Raw genomic sequence first — 19,123 nt, forward strand, 5'->3', positions numbered from 1 at the left:
GTTTCTTCTTTTGCTCCTCACTCTGCAGATTTCAACCTTTGTTCAAGTTCATTTCACTGTTGATTTCCTAAATATAATCCTAAAGTCATTTTTCCTCTATTAAAAGCCATTTATTTTTAGAATGCAATATGGTATGAGAAAGAGTGTGGGTTTTTACAGTGTACCAACTGTTTCTACAGTGTACCAACTCTGTGACTCTAGACTTTTAATCCAAGTTGGCTTTCTGAGAAAGGGAAGTCAGTGCATTTCTTTCATTCCCAACATTCTGCTTTGTGTATCCATCCAGTAAGGCAATGTGTGTGAATCATTAACTAGGGTAGCTATTCTGTTTTTATTAACTAGCTCTTTATTTCCTTATCTGTAAAAACTAGGTGATAAAAGGTCTCTTTTGTGTTTTATATGGTCAAATGTGGTGTTGTATATTAAAACACATTGAAACATGCATTATACAAATATAATATTGCTAATATAGGAATTTGTGCTCTTTAAGTCGTAGTATTAATATAGGATTGGCTACCTAGTGTGATGAAATTAGTTGGAATATAGTTACTTTTAGACATACAGATTCCTTAAATATCACTTACAAAAAAAAAACACCATAGTTAAGTCTTCATGAATATAGTCACAATTTATATAGTCTTATAATTGTCTAATAATTATTAAATCAATCACCAAGCTTTTCCATCTAGGAATTTGTGATTAGATAAATACAGTGATTGTTTAGGAACTTCTAATCTTAAAAATTCTTATGTATTTTATTAAATTTTAAAAATAAATTTTCATTACACATTAATTTAATCATATGACATTTAAGAAACCTAGGTTCACAACTAAATATTTATTTATTTATTATTTATTTTGTTGGCATCGGGTATTGAACCTGGCACTCAACCACTGAGCCACATCCCCAGTCCTATTTTGTATTTTATTTAGAGACAGGGTCTCACTGATTTGCTTAATGCCTTACTGTTGCTGAGGCTGGCTTTGAACTTGTAATCCTCTTATTTCAGCCTCCCGAGTTTGTGCCACTGTACCTGGCCCACAACTAAATATTTAATCAATAATATTTTTAAATATTCAATAAGAATTTTGGTGAAAAAAATGATCTTATTAGAAAAAACATTTTTTTTCCTACTCAAATGGTTTCTAGTTTTTCATCAAAGCCAATTGACACATAGTCTTACAAAATAACAGTCACCACAAAAGTCTATCTCTGATTTTTACTTTTTTGGCAGTAAGAATACAATATCATTGGATAACTCTCTACTTAAATTTGAATATTAAGGAATTTACTATTTAAAACTGACAAGATTTTAGTTTTCAATAATTATAATGATCCTTCAGTACATAGGATTCTTTAAGGTGTTGCAAGCTCAAAATTTTTGCCAGTTTTGTTTAATGTCACTAAAACAGCTTTCAGACAATTTGACCATTTTCCTTGTAGCAAACTTGTTTGCTTTAATGACTTTAAATGTTTTATCTTAATTTTATAGTTTATAAATTCCAAGAGGGCTGGGTGTAAATAACTACCTTACTATTGTTTGTTGTTGTTTTTGTTATTGTTGTTTTGAGTGTTGAATTAATGTGTTATAATCAATCTGTTCTTTTTATGACCTTAATTTTGTTTTAAAATAAACACTTGAATTTAAATATAGGGTATAATAATAGCTGTATTTCAAACTCTTGAAAAATCTTCTGAACTCTCAGGATCTCAATTTTATCAGGTCTGTTTTTGGTACTCTTCCACAAAGTTTATTTTGACTAATCAATTAGAAGGGTAAGAAGTAGAGCAACTTCGTAATTTTAGAAATGGAATAACCTTACAAATATTTCAGAACTAGCTTTCTCATATCAATTATAACAAAAATCAGAGGCCAGAGAAGTTATAGAACTAGCCTAAAGTCATACACCTACTCAATGAGGGCCATATTCTAAATGACACCTTTCTTTGCTCCATTTAGTAACATGTGAATATCTCTTCCATCAATCATTGATAGATTTGATTTAGTTTTTTCATTGTTGTAGGCTGGTCTTTATAAGTATTATAGTTATTGTAATTTTTTATTTTTGTCATAGTTTTTCAACAAATATTTGCTAATTTCACTCTGTCAACAAAACTGTGTCTACAAAAACATTATTTTCAATTAAAATGTCAAAGAAAGTGTTTAAAAGTTAACTCTAGGGGCTGGGGATATAGCTCAGTGGTAGAGTGCCTGCCACTGAGCATGCATGAGGCCCTGGGTTCCATCCCCAGTCCTGAGGGGGAGAGGAATTAGTTATGTAAGTATGTTATGTTTGAAGATTTTTCAAAGATTTTTTTTTCTCCAGACTTCAGAAAATACTGTCAATTTACAGATTTTTCAAAACAAACAAATTCTACTTCTACACATTCGGTCTTCCTTCAAGGGTAGCAAGACTTCTATTTTTTGGAACATCACAGAGTTTATCAAACATTTTAAAATTTTAACTGTAGTATTTGCTTTTAGATGCATTTTGTGATGCTTGTAAAATCTTTCATGTTGTTTATTGATAGATAATAAAAAGTACAAGTCTTTTAAAAATCAATATATTCTTTATTATTTTTGTTTATTTTTCCTCAATATGGGAAAACTAGTTTGTTGGCTTTTATGTTTCTACAATCTAACTTTGATCAAGAAGCAAATGGGCAAATGGTTTTCTTTTATTTACTTATTCTTATAACTAAAGGTGATTTAACTAATGTCTTGGGATTCATCAATTTTTTAAAAAAAATTGAAGATTTCTATTCACTAGATTGAAATATAGCATCTTCATCCAGATTGCTTATAATTTGAAAATCCTACATTGTATCTTTATCAGACAGTTTACTGGTTGGAAAATCAGGGTGTAACCTACATATCTAGGTGTAACTTTAATATTCCCAAAGCAAGAAGTTTATTTCTTTGGAATAGATGGTCTATCTTGTATGAGAATATAGTGTCATATTATTAATAGCATTTATTTCAGGTTAAAGAATTTGGAAATGCTTATACTTAATGTAGTTGAATCTAACAGTATAAGTAATCAAATAAAAAACAATAATATATTCAAAAATCACGTTTGATATTGCAATTGGGATTTTTTCCCCATTTTTTGAGTGATTTTTATCTTCCCCATTATGTTTTGCTTAACTTAATATTATAAAATGTTTGTGTTCGACTATGTATGGTTCAGGGTGGCTAATTTCCAGGGAACCATGTATGGCATAGTGAAACTGTATGGGAATCAGAATTATATAGTTAGGGTCTTCTTATAGTTCAACTTTAGAAACATGAATAATAAGAAAGGGAAATAGTACGAGGTATAATTGTTTCTGACTGCTACTATGAGACTAAGATGACATCATGGCCAGTGAATCTTTTAATATGAGTCCAACAAACCACTTCATGAGCTGTACTACCTCACATCTCATCTCCATTACTGCTTTAACCTGATTTCAACTACTCTCTCCTTTGTTAACTCTGCTCCATCCACAGTGACCTCCGTGTTTTTCTGTAACACATCAGGCATGCTTCTGGGCATTTACACTTGTTTATTCCTACCTCTGGGCATTTATTTACACTTGCTTATTCCTACCTGGAATGTCCACCCTTATATCCTTAAGTGCTTTACTCAAAAGGTGCCTTCTTGGAGAGGACTTCCCTGACTGGCTCATCCCAAATGTCATCATCTCTTGGATATTTCATTTACCTCTTACCTACCTCATGGTTGTCTTTTTAGCAATCACCAATGTCTACATCACAATATATTTTACTTATTTACCTTGTTAATAAGTTCTGCCTTTCCCACTAAAATATAAGCTTTATGAGAATATGGATTATTACCTATTTTATTTGCTATTATATTGTATCTAGATGTGCCTGGATTATAGCAGATGCTGAACACATATTTATTGAATGAATGAGTGTTATGACACACTAGAAATAATTCTAAATAATCTGAGATAAGTTTGGTAACGTATTCAACTAAGCTGTTACTGCTAAATATTTTTGTATTCCTTTATCAAGGTTTTTACTGAACTATTTCATACCATATACAATTTTGTCACTTAATGAAGATTCCAAATATAGTAGTAAAATAGTCATTTTTATTATATATACATGTGTATTCATGAATTTTCTCTGTATATGCACAAAAATCTCTAATTACATATAAATATTTAATTTCACCACAATAAAATAATGGTTAAAAATTTTATTTCTAAAATAAATTAGTATTGTTTAATAAAAACAAAGACAAAAACTTTGTCAAACCATTTTAATTATCATTAGTTACTATTTCTCCCTACCTTGGCCCCATTCATTTTAATGAAAATAGATGTTGAAATTTACCAAAAATAAATTTTAGTTTCTTGGATTTTGAAATCTACAAGAAATATTTCAAATAATGCCACACTCTTATATTTAAAATGTTTACATATTATGTAATATGAGAATTAGGAGAAATTTTTTTAAAAAAATCTTCAATCCCTGAAGTGTTTTTAGGTCTTGTTATGCACATTATCTACTGTTTCTGAAAAGCTCTGATTACCTTTTTTTTGATTTATACTAGAAGTTACATGGGAAGACCAGCAGAAAAAGGTGAATGGTACAATAAGTGATGACACACCATTGCCGAAAAAGAAACACCAATCTGAGCCAGGTTTGTCAGGGTTTGGAAACCACATGAAAGCATGAGACTATAAACATTGCATTTCATGCTTTTCAAATGTGTGTGTCCTTGTTGTACCTCATTTTTCTCATTTTGGTGTGAGCTTTATAGTGTGTGAATCCCATGTAGATAGAATGGTAAATACTGTATTTCAAGACTTGTTTAGAAAATTACTTATAGATATTTTGGGGGAAAATATGATTATTATTATTAATATTAGTGCTTCATGGAAAATAATGACTAATGTAAGCACAAATGATTATGTGCTTTATATATTTGATTGTACCTTAATGGAGAGGTAATATCCTCCCTAGATAGTACTACAGAAAAGCTCAATGTATGATTTAAAGGCTATCTTTATAGGCCATTCCCATTTAAAAATACAAATGGTACTGAAGTATTTAGTTGTATATTAATAATTATTTCTTTACAACTTTTGGAGCCAAAATTACTTCCAATAACAAGTAGAAGGAATGGCATATTTTGTCAATTCACTAAGTCACTTTACACAATTAATTTTATCAGTGAATTGAAATGAAGTGTTTTGTTTTATTCACTCATTCTTCTCTTTTTTGGAGAGATTTGATTAACTATAAGAAAAAACCAAGTTTTTAAAAGGAGGAATAAAAGGAAAGAAATGAAAATTTGCAGAGATCAATCAACTGAATAATCAGTACTACTTTTAATAAGTAATTGGATGAGAGTACCTAAAGTTTTTTATTAAAATATTAAAACTCAAATTGAGTTTTACTAATTATATTATTATTCAAAATGACTCTCTCTATATAGTAGCAGTGTTAATGTATTTTTATGTGGTGACACATTTTGTCTTAGAACTCTAAAATCTGTATTTTAAAGATGTCAATGTATAAATTCATTTACAAGTATTCATTGCCTTCATGTTTTTTTGAGCAATTGCATTTGGCAGTGAATTATTGGGGTTGATATCATAGACAAAACAATTGTCCTCTTAGAGTCTTTATCTGACATACAAAGGCAAATTAAAAAATAGTTATTAAGAAATTATAATTGTGATACTATTAAGGAGAATAGAGGACTTTGAAAAATTTATCACTTTATATCACCTGTCTATAGAGCAGAGAAAGATGGCAAAACACAAATGACAATCCGTGAATTCTCTTTAGTAAGGCAGTACATATTGAAAACATAATGAACTACAGTTCACATTGGAAATTTAAATATTTTCAAAGACTTTTAAGAAAAGCATTTTTTTCAAATATTTACTTAAGAATCAATTAATTTGAAAAAATCATAATTGGTTTAATATATTTAAGCAAATTATAAAAATTAAACAAATTAAATAGAAACTGATACTGTGTATTGTGATTTATATAATTAAATATTGCTGTAAAATTCTCTCCTTACTATATTATTGTATGAAATGGATTACCTTCAGTCATAAATTATTACTTATTTTTTTCTCTTGTTTGCCATCATATCTAATACATTAGTGTGTTTGTGGCCACATATATATCTACATTTGTATATTAAAATCATGTAACAATGCAATGTTTGGTTAAAAAAATTGTAAATCTCACAAATGGAAAATTTTAAAGATCAAATTTTATGTATTTTTTATTCTCACATATACCATAGGCTTCTTTTTATCAGTTAATCCTTCTAATTGAAGGAAAATTAATTAGAGTGCATTAATATTATAGTTTAAATTGTTTATTTTTCTATTTTGGCAATTGTGTGTTTTCCTGTATTCTGGGTAAATTGGTTCTTTAAATTCAAATTTGAAATGTCACAAGTAAGTACAAAATATACAAAGGTATTAAAATGAATGTTAAATTTTATTGTTCCATATTTTTGTTTATTTCTAAAGGAAAAAGGTATATAGAGAATATTTTTAATTACTGAAACTTCAGAGTCATAAAATTGGAGAAAAATAATGGGCTATCAAGTTGGGCTGATTGCAGTTGAACAACATGTTTAGGAGCCTGAACTTTATAAAAGAAATGTTTGGAATCATTTATTTATTTTATGTTTAAGTACATCTATAATATTAATACTATATTAATTATGATCAGTACCTAATATATCATTTTTATGCTCTCAAATCTAAGAGAATTTGTGAATAGATAAATATTCCTTATCAGAAGTTTATTGTGGTAAAATTGTGGCATTAGAAAAAGTTGACAAGGACTTGAATCCAAACCTGTGATTGAAGTTGGTTATTTATCAGTAGCATATTTGTTTTCCATTTTATGAAATTCTATGCGAGAATATTTATAATACATGGGAGTTTTGCCATTGCTGGGAAGTATGCTAACAATCAAAGTGATATTTTGAGTTAAAATTTTTACTATAAGCATAAGACGATAGAACTGAGAACTAAATGGCAAGACACAGACTAGAAAATGAATTAGATATTTGGATGGATTTCATATAGCATGATGAGTGTCTGCTTTTTTTGTAGAGAAAAATCAGCCTTTCTGAATTAGGATGTCTTTAGAAAATTAGCAGCAAGAGGGATAGTCTCTATAACTTAATTGATAGCTGTATAGATGAAGATCTTTGGGAGATATAACATAATTCATCATATTAATGTCTTTGGTGTGGGCATAAAACACAAAAATTCTACATATAATTTTAAATTTCACAATCTCTGTTCCGCTTGTGGAATGTGGATTAGATTTCTTTTAGACTTTAATGTTAATAAAACATTCTTAATATAAATCAATGATGCACAAATAAGAATAATGTGTTGTTAATTTTTAAAATGAGCAATCTGATTCCAGACAACAATATTATGGTCTTTAATAATACAGTACTATTGAATTTTACTATTTTTGCCTTATGAGTTTATCTGTTTAAAACAAGTAGAAATGTATGTGAGAAAAGAACATATTTCTACATAAAATATTTAACCTTATATTTTGCTTATTATACAAAATGTTAGGAAAGCTAACTTAAACAAGAAGTTCTCCAGGTTAAATGCATGTTTTGAAACTCAAAATTTTATAAATTTCTCCAAAATGAGAAACTCTTGGATAGACTGATCTTGGAACAGTCAGAATCTCCTTGGAAATATAATTTTAAATGATTTCCAGTATGTTTGATGATTGTTTGTTACTAGTTATAAGAGGACTATCATCCTTGATTTGTTGTTTTCTAAGTGTAACTAATGTTATATCTAGGAAAATCTTAAATTGACTTACCTACCTTTATTGTAATTACTCTGAAACCATGACAGTTTTCTTAATTTGCTTTATCATATCTGAAAATAAGTTTGTGGGGTTTTTTTTGTTTATTTGTTTGTTTTGGTAAAAGGACAATGAAACATTTTGTTGGGGTCTGATATGATTATATAATATTTTATTTATTGAAAATAATTGAAGTGTCAAGTTACATTTTACTACTTTATAGCATCCTAATGTATGCATAAGTTCCTAGTTTTAGCATTGTGTTATTTAATGTATTAATTTCTAGTTTTTTTCCTATGTGGATGTTTCCATATTGTATTTTTAATGTAATTTATAATGATAGTTAATAATTTGATATTCATAGTGTTAATTGATATAATATGCAGAAATAGTAGGATTCGCAATTTCTATCAGTAAAAACAGTAAATAATCATAGCAGAGTTAGAAATTTCTCATTACCTAATTTTAACTTGGATCATGTTTTATAAAATTTATTTTAAGGAAAATAAATATTTAGTGAAGTGTTTTGTTAATTTTATACTTAAATTTCAGTATTTTCATATCTTATACTTCTTTTTCCTTTTATTCCTGAATATTTGGGATTTCTTTAAAGTAGGAACAATTTATTTCAGTCCAAAGTATCATTCTAAACTGGTCTTCTAATTTGATGCTAGTTTAATCCATCCAGTCTGGAAAAATGAATCAGGATTATATTCTTGGTCATTATTAGGTATTTTTAAATTATTCTTGGATTGTTACAGAATGAGTATAGTTTATTCTTAATGGGAAAAATGATGTAAGAAAAATTAAGTAAATGTTTTATAAAATAAATCAGCTGATGAAATTTTGTAGTTAAATGTTCCTCATACCTTAAGAAGTAAATATAGGCTTCCCTCTTTATACACAGGAGCCTGATTCTAGGACCTAGTGCAGATATACAAATTTAAAACTGCTCTATCCTTATCTTTGTATCACTGAGATCCTCCTAAGTGCATGTTTATTTAGGCTTTCTTTTGAAAAGTAGCTTCCCCATCTCAAAAAAAAAAAATCTAAAAATCTATTACCTTTAATAAATCCTCATATTATCCTCATACTCATATAACTTTTAGTTATGTGCAAATGTTTTGTTTCTTACCTAAAATCTTCAGGCTTCTATGTCATTGTGTTAGGAATATTTTAACATAATGTTTGCTCCTTTAGGATAAATATCAACTCAAGCACAATTAAATCTGGTAACAGGACTAAGGTATGCCTGTTGTAAATGGTGATAGGTGGGAACATTAGCACAGCAACAAAGTTTCAAATAGATATTGCATACCCTTGGTGAAAACTATACTCATGAGTAAACAGGCAACCATGTGTTGCCTTTAAAGTAAAGTTGATTGCAGATTATCATTTGTTTGAACTTCATATAATATGTTTATTTCAAAAATGGTATTACTTAAACCATTATATTGGCAAGGGAAGAATTTTTGGTTCACACAAAATTTTACATAACAGCTAACACTATATTTATTCCCCTTATCGTACTTTTTATGCTTAATGAAAGTGATTTTATATATAAAAATTTTGGTAGATTTTTAATTAAAAAAACAAAATGTAGATATTTGTAGAGAGAAGGAGTGTTTGTATATGAACATGCATGGGAACATTATGGTATTTTGCTTTATTAAAAATCAATCCTGGGCTGGGGATGTGGCTCAAGCGGTAACGTGCTCGCCTGGCATGCACAGGGCGCTGGGTTCAATCCTCAGCACCACATAAAAATAATAAAGATATTATGTCCACCGAAAACTAAAAAAATAAATATTAAAAAATTCTCTCTCTCTATTTCTCTCTCTCTCTTAAAAAAAATCAATCCTTACTTTTTATAGTTTGCAACTTGTTATTCCATTAAAATTTAAAATATTTGTTGAAGAAAATTTAATGTAATTAATGAAATAGTGCTTCTGAGTTACTCATTGTGTTTTATAAATATTTTTATTTCTTTGATTTGGGGATTTAACCCAGAAACTCCTTACCACTGAACTACATCCCCATTCCTTTTTATTTTTTTATTTTGAGACAGAGTCTCACCAAGTTACTGAGGCTGACCTCAAATTTGGAATCCTCCAGTTTTATCCTCCTGAGTCACTAGGATTACAGACATTGGCCTCCATGCCTGGTTGTTCTATAAATTTTTTCTTTCATTGTGATTTGAGAAAATCTTTTATTTCATGTGATATAATGAACAAAAAACAAACACTACATTCTCTTTACAAAGTCTTTGTTTGCTAAGTCTAAAATAAAGATTCAGCCATATTTGTGGTAGTGATGGATACCTAAGAGAAAGAATACTTTTACTATCCTAATCACTCTTCACTGGTCTTGCATGGTTAAATGAAGACTCTGGTTTACTGGATATAGAGGTGGCTGTAAATGGTTATTAGTTAAAAGAAAGAAGAGTTTTTTTCAAATTGTCATTAACAGCACTGAAAAGTATAATATTGGACTGTGGCATAGTAAGGATCAAAGGAAAGGTATAGAGATGGGAAAAGTAGAAGGGAAACTCTTCTCTCAAGATTCACTAAAGTCTGCTATTCATTATAATACTACAGGCAAAATAATTATGGCTTGTTACCATTTTAGTAAGACACAATTTCAGAAATGAAACCATTGTAAGTTTCTCCTTCAAAATGAGGATTTATTTTATTGCAAACAGTACATAATAAAACTGTAACCACAAAGAAGGCAAGAAAGCTCCCCCCCCCAAAATAGTTATACTTGTTATAACTATAGTTCTATATTGAGATCTTATGATTTGCATTAACATTTTTTCTGGTAAAGATATTTTTCACAAGCTTAGTTGTGATCTGTTTATTAATACATCATATTCACATAAACAATGGGAAAATGATTTAATGGATACTTTTAATTAATGTTTTGTGGTCAAGGCATTTCATTTTCATCCCATTATGAGTAATATGAATTTTGTATTATTATCTATAATTGCTTTTAATTACTGGTTCTGAGATAAGTGTTACCATATTCCTTACAAGAATGAAAGAATTGGTGGATTACTTGACTGGCTGTATCATGTACCTCTTTTTAAAAATGTTTCTAATTAAATGCTATACGATAAATGTCCAGTTCAGGGGACATCATGAGAGGATTTTTTTTGTTCATTTCTTACTTGTTTGACTTTTTATTTCATATATTTTATTGGGTCCTATAATATCTAGTCGATAGAAAATTGACTGGGTAATCAGGAACCATCTTTTCTATCTGGCTTTACCACTGAACTTGTTTGGTGACATTGGGTAAGTCACTCGAACTCTACATGTGTCCCTTACTTATTATAATAAAGAGTTGAGAAGAATTTAATATTTGTAATCTTTATTATAAGATGAAAATCTACATCAATGGTATATAAAGTAATCCAAGATACAGAAAAACACTTGATAGAGAAAGAAACTTCTTTTATGTGTGGATTTCTTATGTTTTCTGCAAAAAAAAATTAAAATGTATTTTTAGAGATGGAGTATATATAAGTAATTATTTTATTCAGTTCATACCAATTTCATTTTAACATCTGAAGAAACTATTTTAGTAGAATGGTAAATGTTTAGGTAGGGAGATTCTGTGTGTAAACCATAAGCAAGATATGATACCGATCAACATTGTCCTTTGTTAATATAACAGTGATGATTCTGTCTTACCTTCTTTAAGAAATAGGTGGACTGGGAATGAAAAGAACAAAAAGCATATATCATTTTAATGTGTATGAGTATATTTCAGTATATTTTTGTTTTGTTTTGTTTTTCCTAGCGGTCAATCCTATTAGTAGCTTCCAGTTTGGAATACAATTGTGATGAGTGTCTGATTTTTGAATAGGTGAAAAATGTGCATATAAAATAATAAAAGAATATCGTTTAGCTTCAATATGTGTCACTTATGTTTCAATTTTATATAGTTTATACTAGAACTTCTCTTTTTTCCTAAGAAATATTGGGTCATCTTATTACTTTCTTAAAAGTAGAAAGTTTTTCCTTTTTCACTATTCATAAAAGATAAGTTTGTTATAGGAACTAATTCTCTCAGGAGTTGTAATTTCAATAAATTGATAATCCAACATTTTTTCCAAAAATTGCTCAGAAGTCATCATACAACTATTACAGAATTGACTGTTGTATTTAAGAATTTTGTGGTCTCAGATTCAGGGCTAAATGGGTAATTAAAATAGGAAATGTTTTGCTTTTTGTATTGCATTATTAATTTGAGTTAATCATATTAACATTACTAATATTTTGAAGGACTCTTTTTTCTTCACTTGCTAGGTTTTTCAGTTTTCTTCAGTTGCAGAATTTTTTTTTCTTACTTTCAAATCACTATATAAATTACCTTTTGAACTTCTTCACTAGCAATGGGGAAAGAAGTGATTCCAAAATTTGTGCTCTATTTTAGTAGATATTTAAGTTGGATGGGTACATTTTCGTAGAAACTTTGGTGATCTATAATGTGGTCTTTGCAAGAATATTCTGAATATATAGAAATTAAAAGGGAATCAGACCAAAGAAACTTTATTTAAATTGAAGGTTAATTTGAATTTATAGTAATAAAATAGAGCCATATATTTCAGCAACTCTTCTCATAATGATTTATATTATATTTATTAGTTCATAGTATTTTATGATAATATTTTACTATGTTCAAGTTATTCAGTGAAATTGTCCAGATGGCTATACTTTATTTTCATGTGCACACTGTTTTGTTTGGGAAACTTAATAAGCATAGGTATCTCTTGAAACTATTTTTGAACTATTTTGACTGCTCTTTTTGATGATGACTCAGTTAAATTCTTTTCATCAAATAATTAAATATCTAAAAGAATTTCCACAGATTTTCAATGGACCTCAGTAACGGCTTGAAAATGTGGTCATACAACTAATATTGGTTTTACTAATGATATCTTTCTGCAGCATCAGTGTTCAAGAATGGCAGTACAAAAATAATTGTAATCTTTTGGATACTCTTTATTTGTGCACTAACTTTATTTTTTCTGATTCTGCTCATCTATAGTAGCTAAAGTAATTTGCCATTAATCCTTACATGATTCTTTTTTTTGTGTGTGGTATGTATTTGATTATATCTTCCCTAAAACCTATGCACAGGATTCTTTCTCAAAATGATTTGGGATCCTTTCCTTCAGTGTCACTTTTACCTTTTGAGTATATCCACTCACACCCATCTCCTTTGTCTATGTCTGTCCATTACATGATGTGATCACAGAAGAAGTGGACTCCCCAAGGAGAAGATATGCAGGTCTGTCTCTTCTATTGCTTTTCTTTGTTATGTTTCCACGTATCTAACTTGTCCTAGAAATTTTTTTACCATTTTTTACTCATTTCATAATTTTTCATTCTTTTCTAATATCAGACAATGTTAAATTTTGCAGGCTTTTAAAGGTCTTTATATGCTCAATTTTAACAACGGCTGCTCCTATTTGGATAACAGTAAAACAAGTAATTTTTATGTAATATGTATGTATATATATTTTACATAACCAGATAGATTATTGCAGATATAATATATATACACATATATATTTATGCATTTGTTCATGAAAGAAAGTCAGCTATGTTAATAATAAATTAATCATAATTTATTTTTAAGGTTATTTTATCATTAAAATTTGTTTTCAGCTATTTACATAATTCTATAAGTATTTTATCCCTGTTATGAATTCAGCAATGTTTGGTCTAGTCTATGGAAGATACCAAAAAACTAAAATAGTTTTCAGTATCACTGAGGAATCAAAAGAGTGGGTAACATGCTATGTTTATGTGTCAGTATGAATGATTCTGACAACATATTCTCAAAGTTATAAAGTCAAGTAAAATCATTTAAAATAGACAGAAAGGATTTATGGACTTAAGCTGAAACTCAATTATTCATTTAGTGCTAATTTATTCAACACATGTTATATGGTGCTGTTCCAGGTGTTCATCCTGTAAAATAACAGGATGAACAAAACAGCTCCCCATCCTTTTGGATTTTTTCTGGTGTGTGTCCAACAAATACAGGCAATAATTAGTTGTAAGTACAATGTAAAAATTCCCCCTTTATAGAATACAGTGAAATCATAAGAGAAAAATGAGATTATTTCCCCTTAAGAAAAATGGATGTTAATTCAAGAAAAACTTCATAGAAGACATGACCATTGAGTTGAATATTAAAAACTAAAAAATGTTGTACAGACAGCATTAAGGCAAAGAAAGCAATATATCCAAATGCTTCAAATAAGTTTGGGCAAAAGAAGGCAGGGATAGGATTCATGAAGATTGTGTAGGGTATTGAAGCATGTGAAGCGATGGAAATAAAGTAAGATATTTACTTTTAGAAAGATTACTTTAGCAGGTATGTAAAAGAAGGACTAGATTTATATAAACAGAAGTTATTTATGCAGACATTGCAATACATCAGTTAAGGGATGGTAATGATCTGTTAAATTATATAGTAGAAGCAGTCAGTATGTGAGAATTTATTTGAAGATGTAGAATCTACAAATCAATCATCCAGTGGACATTACTGATGTCCGAAGAGGAAGAATAAGATAATGTTAGGTTATTGTAATCTTTGGATAGATGGTGGTACTATTTGATAGGTAACATAGGTTTTACAAGTTTTCAGGAAAGATAGAGTTAATTTTGAGAGGGGTTGAGTTTAAGGTTCATTGGAATATTCAGGTATAAAGATATAATTGTATTCATTGGATATAGGAAACCGAAACTCAGGAGAGAAGTCTTAGCTAGAGACAGAGATTCCTCGTTTAAATGATGTCATTGAAATAAATGGAATTGTCAGTAATATATGAAGAAGCAAACCAAGAATTGAAATTCGGGGATAACCAATATTTAATTATACTTAGGGAATGTGTGAAAGAATAAGATCCACAAAACTGTTGAAAAGAATATTTTAAAGACAGTAGGATATCCATGAAAGTGGAAAATTCAAGAAAAAATATCAATCCAAGGGGCTGGGGTTGTGGCTCAGCGTTAGAGCACTCGCTTCCCATGTGTAAGACCATGGGTTCGATCCTCAGCACCACATAAAAATAAATAAGTGAAATAAAGGTATTATGTCAATACAACTAAAAAACAAATATTAAAAGAAGAGTGTGATAGACATCATTATCCAAAGTACATGTATGAAGACACGAATTGGTATCAAAATACTTTATATAAAACCCGAGATATGAAAACTTGTGCTGTATATGTGTAATAAGAATTGTAATGCATTCTGCTGTCATTTATTTAAAAAAAAAAACAATAAAAAAGAGCAATTTAAGAATTAGTACTATCAACAGAACCAAATTCTGGAGAAAGACAAATAAGTTGTTAAATGATAAAAATAATCATTTATGATCTTTGCATGACTGATTTCAATGAAGTTGTTAGAGATGTAAGTCAAATTGAAGAAGGAAGGGAAAGGAGATGGGAAATAATGAAAAGAAATAAGTGAGAATAGTGATTGTAAGCCAGGGTTTCTGCTGGTGTGAAAAATTATACAGTTAAGAGTAACTACCATGGAAGATGGGAAAGAGTGTTTACCAAGAACATGAAAATGAATGATTTTGAGTTTAGGTTATCATGATTTAATGATGTTCAGAATTCTCAGAGGTTGAACATTTCAAAATGGTGTAAAGATAGAACATTTTATTTAGGGATTGGGTTTCTGTGGTGGAACTTGTATTACAGTTTGAGAAGACAAAGCAACAAACTTTGATGTGAGAATTCCAACTGTTTTTGAACTTTTCTAATCTTTCAATTATTAATTTATCAATCTTATTACATAATCTGTGCATTTTATTGATATTCTCTGTACACTGATTACATCCTATTTTGAATGAATTCCATATTCTTGATGAAAGTCTAAGACAGTGATATTCAAGATTTTCTCAGTCATGAAAACCATAACCCTAGTACTCTGAAATCTTAGTAGAAAATACACATCACTCTGTTTATAAGGAAGCATAAAGTATCAACTCTATTATATAAGTTTAAGATTAAATATTTTATTACACATGAAAAATATATGTGCATACATATATGTAAATATCACATCTTATATGACAGCTCTTAGAGATAAAATATAGTGGTCAATTTCAATTCACTAAATCCTATAAATATTCAAATGGTAGACTTTAGAAAATCTAGAAACTTGAAAGAGTAGAAATACCCAAACAGAATCCAATAGTTATTTACAGGATAAATAACTCATTTAAATGCAGGTTTCGGAAACATTATTTTTTAGTTCTTTGTGGACATAAAAGTCTATCTCTGTTGGATGATAAATCATGAATTTAAGATGTTACTACTAAATTTTCAACGTATTATTCACCAATTTTTACTACTATAGCATTCATTTTTACTTATGTATGCTGTCCATCTTAACTTTCTGTCCTAAAATTTTCAGCTAATTGGTGAAATATTTGTTCCTGTAAGAAATGTTGCTCTGAGAAGAAGTGTAAAAGCATAGACTTTGGAACTCTACTGCCTAATCAGTCCATCACTTTCTGTGATCTGGAGAGTGTTACTATCATTCAGATTCCTCATCTTTAAAAGGGGATAATAATAAGACCACCTCAAAAGATTATTGCAAACATTAAATTAGCATATATATTAAGCAAAACACTTAAGTTGTGTTTAGCACATTGTAAGTACTATATAAGTGAAACTATTGTTTTTTTAGCGAAAATACATTAAAAGAATTATTTTGAATAGGCTGTTTAATTTCGTGCATTCTGTTGTGTAGATATTCTTTCTGTTATCTAATTCTTTTCATTATATCCATTACAAATATACTATCAGGAGATAACTGTCATACAAACAAACCTGTGCATAAGGAATGAGGCACTACAGTTGTGTGGAAAGAGCCAGAGCATTGAAGTCAGATAGGTGTGCCTTACTTCTAATCCAGGTTCTGCCATTCACTAGGGATGTGACTTTGTGCTGGTTGCTGAATACTTCTTAGGAACCTTAATGAACTACCATTATATTAAAGAGTTTATTATGTTGGAAGTTTTTAAATTTGTTTTAGTGTGTGTGTGTGTGTGTGTGTGTGTGTGTGTGTGTGTGTGTGTGTGGTGCTGGGGAGTGAACTCAGGGCCTCATGAATTCTAAGCAGATGCTCTACTACTTAGTTATATCCCCAGCTCAAGTTTATTATGTTTTAATGAAAACATAAAAGATCCTTTCTCTGAAAAAACAAAAGCCCTCCTAAAAATTGCAATGAAGGAAAAATTTTTTCTATCTAAATTTTTTCTAAAGTTTCTCCATTCCTCCCATGCCCTCCACATTCCCATTATGGATCAGTGTCCTCATATCAGAGAAAACATTCAGCATTTGTTTTTTGGGGATTGGCCTACTTCACTTAGCATAATATTCTCCAACTACATCCATTTACCTGCAAATACCATGATTTTATTCCCCTGAGTAATGTTCCATTGTATGTATATATCACATTTTCTTTATCTGTTCAGCTACTTAAGGACATCTAGTTTGCTTCCACAGTTTAGCTATTGTGAATTGTGCTGCTATAAACATTGATGTGGCTGTGTCCCTTTAGTATTTTTAAGTCCTTTGGGTATAGACCAAGGAGTGGGATAGCTGGATTAAATGGTGGTTCCATTCCAAGTTTTCAAGGCATTTCCATACTGCTTTCCATAGTGGTTGCACCAATTTGCGGTCCCACCAGCAATGTGTGTGCCTTTCTCCCCACATCCTCACCAAAACTTACTATTGTTTGTATTCTTAATAGCTGCCATTCTAGCTGGAGTAAGATGAAATCTTTTTTTTTTTTTGAGAGAGAGAGAGAATTTTTTTAATATTTATTTTTTAGTTTTAGGTGGCCACAACATCTTTATTTTATTTTTATGTGGTGCTGAGGATTGAACCCAGTACCCCACGCATGCCAGGCGATTGCACTACTGCTTGAGCCACATCCCCAGCCCGAGATGAAATCTTAGAGTGGTTTTGATTTCTATTTTTCTAATTGCTAAAGATGTTGAACATTTTTTCGTATTTTTGTTGATTGATGGTATATCATCTTCTGAGAAGTGTCTGCTCATTCCCTTGGCCCATTTATTGATTGGGTTATTTGTTTTTTCGGTGTTAAGATTTTTGAGTTCTTTATATATCCTAGATATTAGTGCTCTATCTGATGTGGGTGTGGTAAAACATTTCTCCCATTCTTTAGGCTCTATTTACCTCACTGATTGTTTCTTTTGTTGAGAAGCTTTTTAGTTTGAATCCATCCCATTTATTAAGTCTTGATTTTATTTCTTGCGCTATTGGAGTCTTATTAAGGAAGTTGGGTCCTAATACAACATGATGAAGATTTGGGCCTACTTTTTCTTCTGTTAGGCACAGGGTCTCTGGTTTAATTCCTAGGTCCTTGATTTATTTGGAGTTGAGTTTTGTGCATGGTGAGAGGTAGGGGCTTAATTTCATGTTGTTGCATATGGATTTCCATTTTTCCCCCCGCACTATTTGTTGAAGAGATTATCCTTTCTCCAATGTACGATTTTGGTTCCTTTGTCTAATATAAGATAATTGTAGTTATGTGGGTTTGTCTCTGTTTCCTCTATTCTGTACCATTAGTCTACAAGTCTATTTTGGTGCCAATACCATGCTGTTTTTGTTACTATAGTTCTGGAGTATATTTTAAGGTCTTGTTTAGTGATGCCACCATCATGTTTCACTCTTCTTGCTAAGGACTTCTTTAGCTATTCTAGGTCTCTTATTTTTCCAGACGAATTTCATTACTCCTTTTTCTATTTCTATGAGGAATGTCATTGGGATTTTGATTGGAATTGCATTAGTGCTTTTGGTAGTGTGGTCATTTGACAATATTAATTCTGCCTATTCAAGAACAAGGGAGATCTTTCCATCTTCTAAGGTCTTCTTTAATTTCTTTCTTTAGTGTCCTGTAATTTTCACTGTGGAGATATTTCTCTTCTTCTGTTATGTTGATTCCCAAGGTTTTTTTTGTTTGTTTGTTTTTTGTTTTTTGTTTTTTTTTTTTTTTGAGGCTATTGTAAATAGGGTAGTTTTCCTAGTTTCTCTTTCAGAGGATTTATCACTAATGTACAGAAATGCCTTTAATTTATGGGTGTTGATTTTATACCTGCTACTTTTCTGAATTCATTTATTCTAGAATTTTTCTGGTAGAATTTTTTGGATCTTCTAAGTATAGAATCATATCCTTGGCAGATAGTGATAATTTGAGGTTTTTTTTTTTTTTTT

General features: G+C 29.8%; 1 protein-coding gene across 48 annotated transcripts in view; it reads left to right on the plus strand.

Moving 5' to 3' along the window:
- Rims2 (regulating synaptic membrane exocytosis 2) overlaps positions 1 to 19,123 on the plus strand; it is a 567,034-nt gene that overhangs the window by 400,132 nt on the left and 147,779 nt on the right. For 9 of the 48 annotated variants that reach the window (XM_058585652.1, XM_058585656.1, XM_058585653.1 and 6 more), the window contains 2 exons: positions 4,570 to 4,659; positions 13,107 to 13,139. The exons of 32 other annotated variants lie outside the window; for them this stretch is intronic. In XM_058585652.1, the coding sequence (XP_058441635.1) occupies positions 4,570 to 4,659; positions 13,107 to 13,139 (123 nt within the window). The remainder of the gene's footprint in view (positions 1 to 4,569; positions 4,660 to 13,106; positions 13,140 to 19,123) is intronic. 7 more of the 48 variants (XM_058585659.1, XM_058585666.1, XM_046464810.2 and 4 more) reach the window with 2 other exon arrangements.

The sequence above is a fragment of the Marmota monax genome, unplaced genomic scaffold (assembly GCF_021218885.2).
Source record: "Marmota monax isolate L192 unplaced genomic scaffold, Marmota_monax_Labrador192_F-V1.1 WCK01_AAM20220418_F8-fsc00003, whole genome shotgun sequence".
Taxonomy (NCBI): domain Eukaryota; kingdom Metazoa; phylum Chordata; class Mammalia; order Rodentia; family Sciuridae; genus Marmota; species Marmota monax.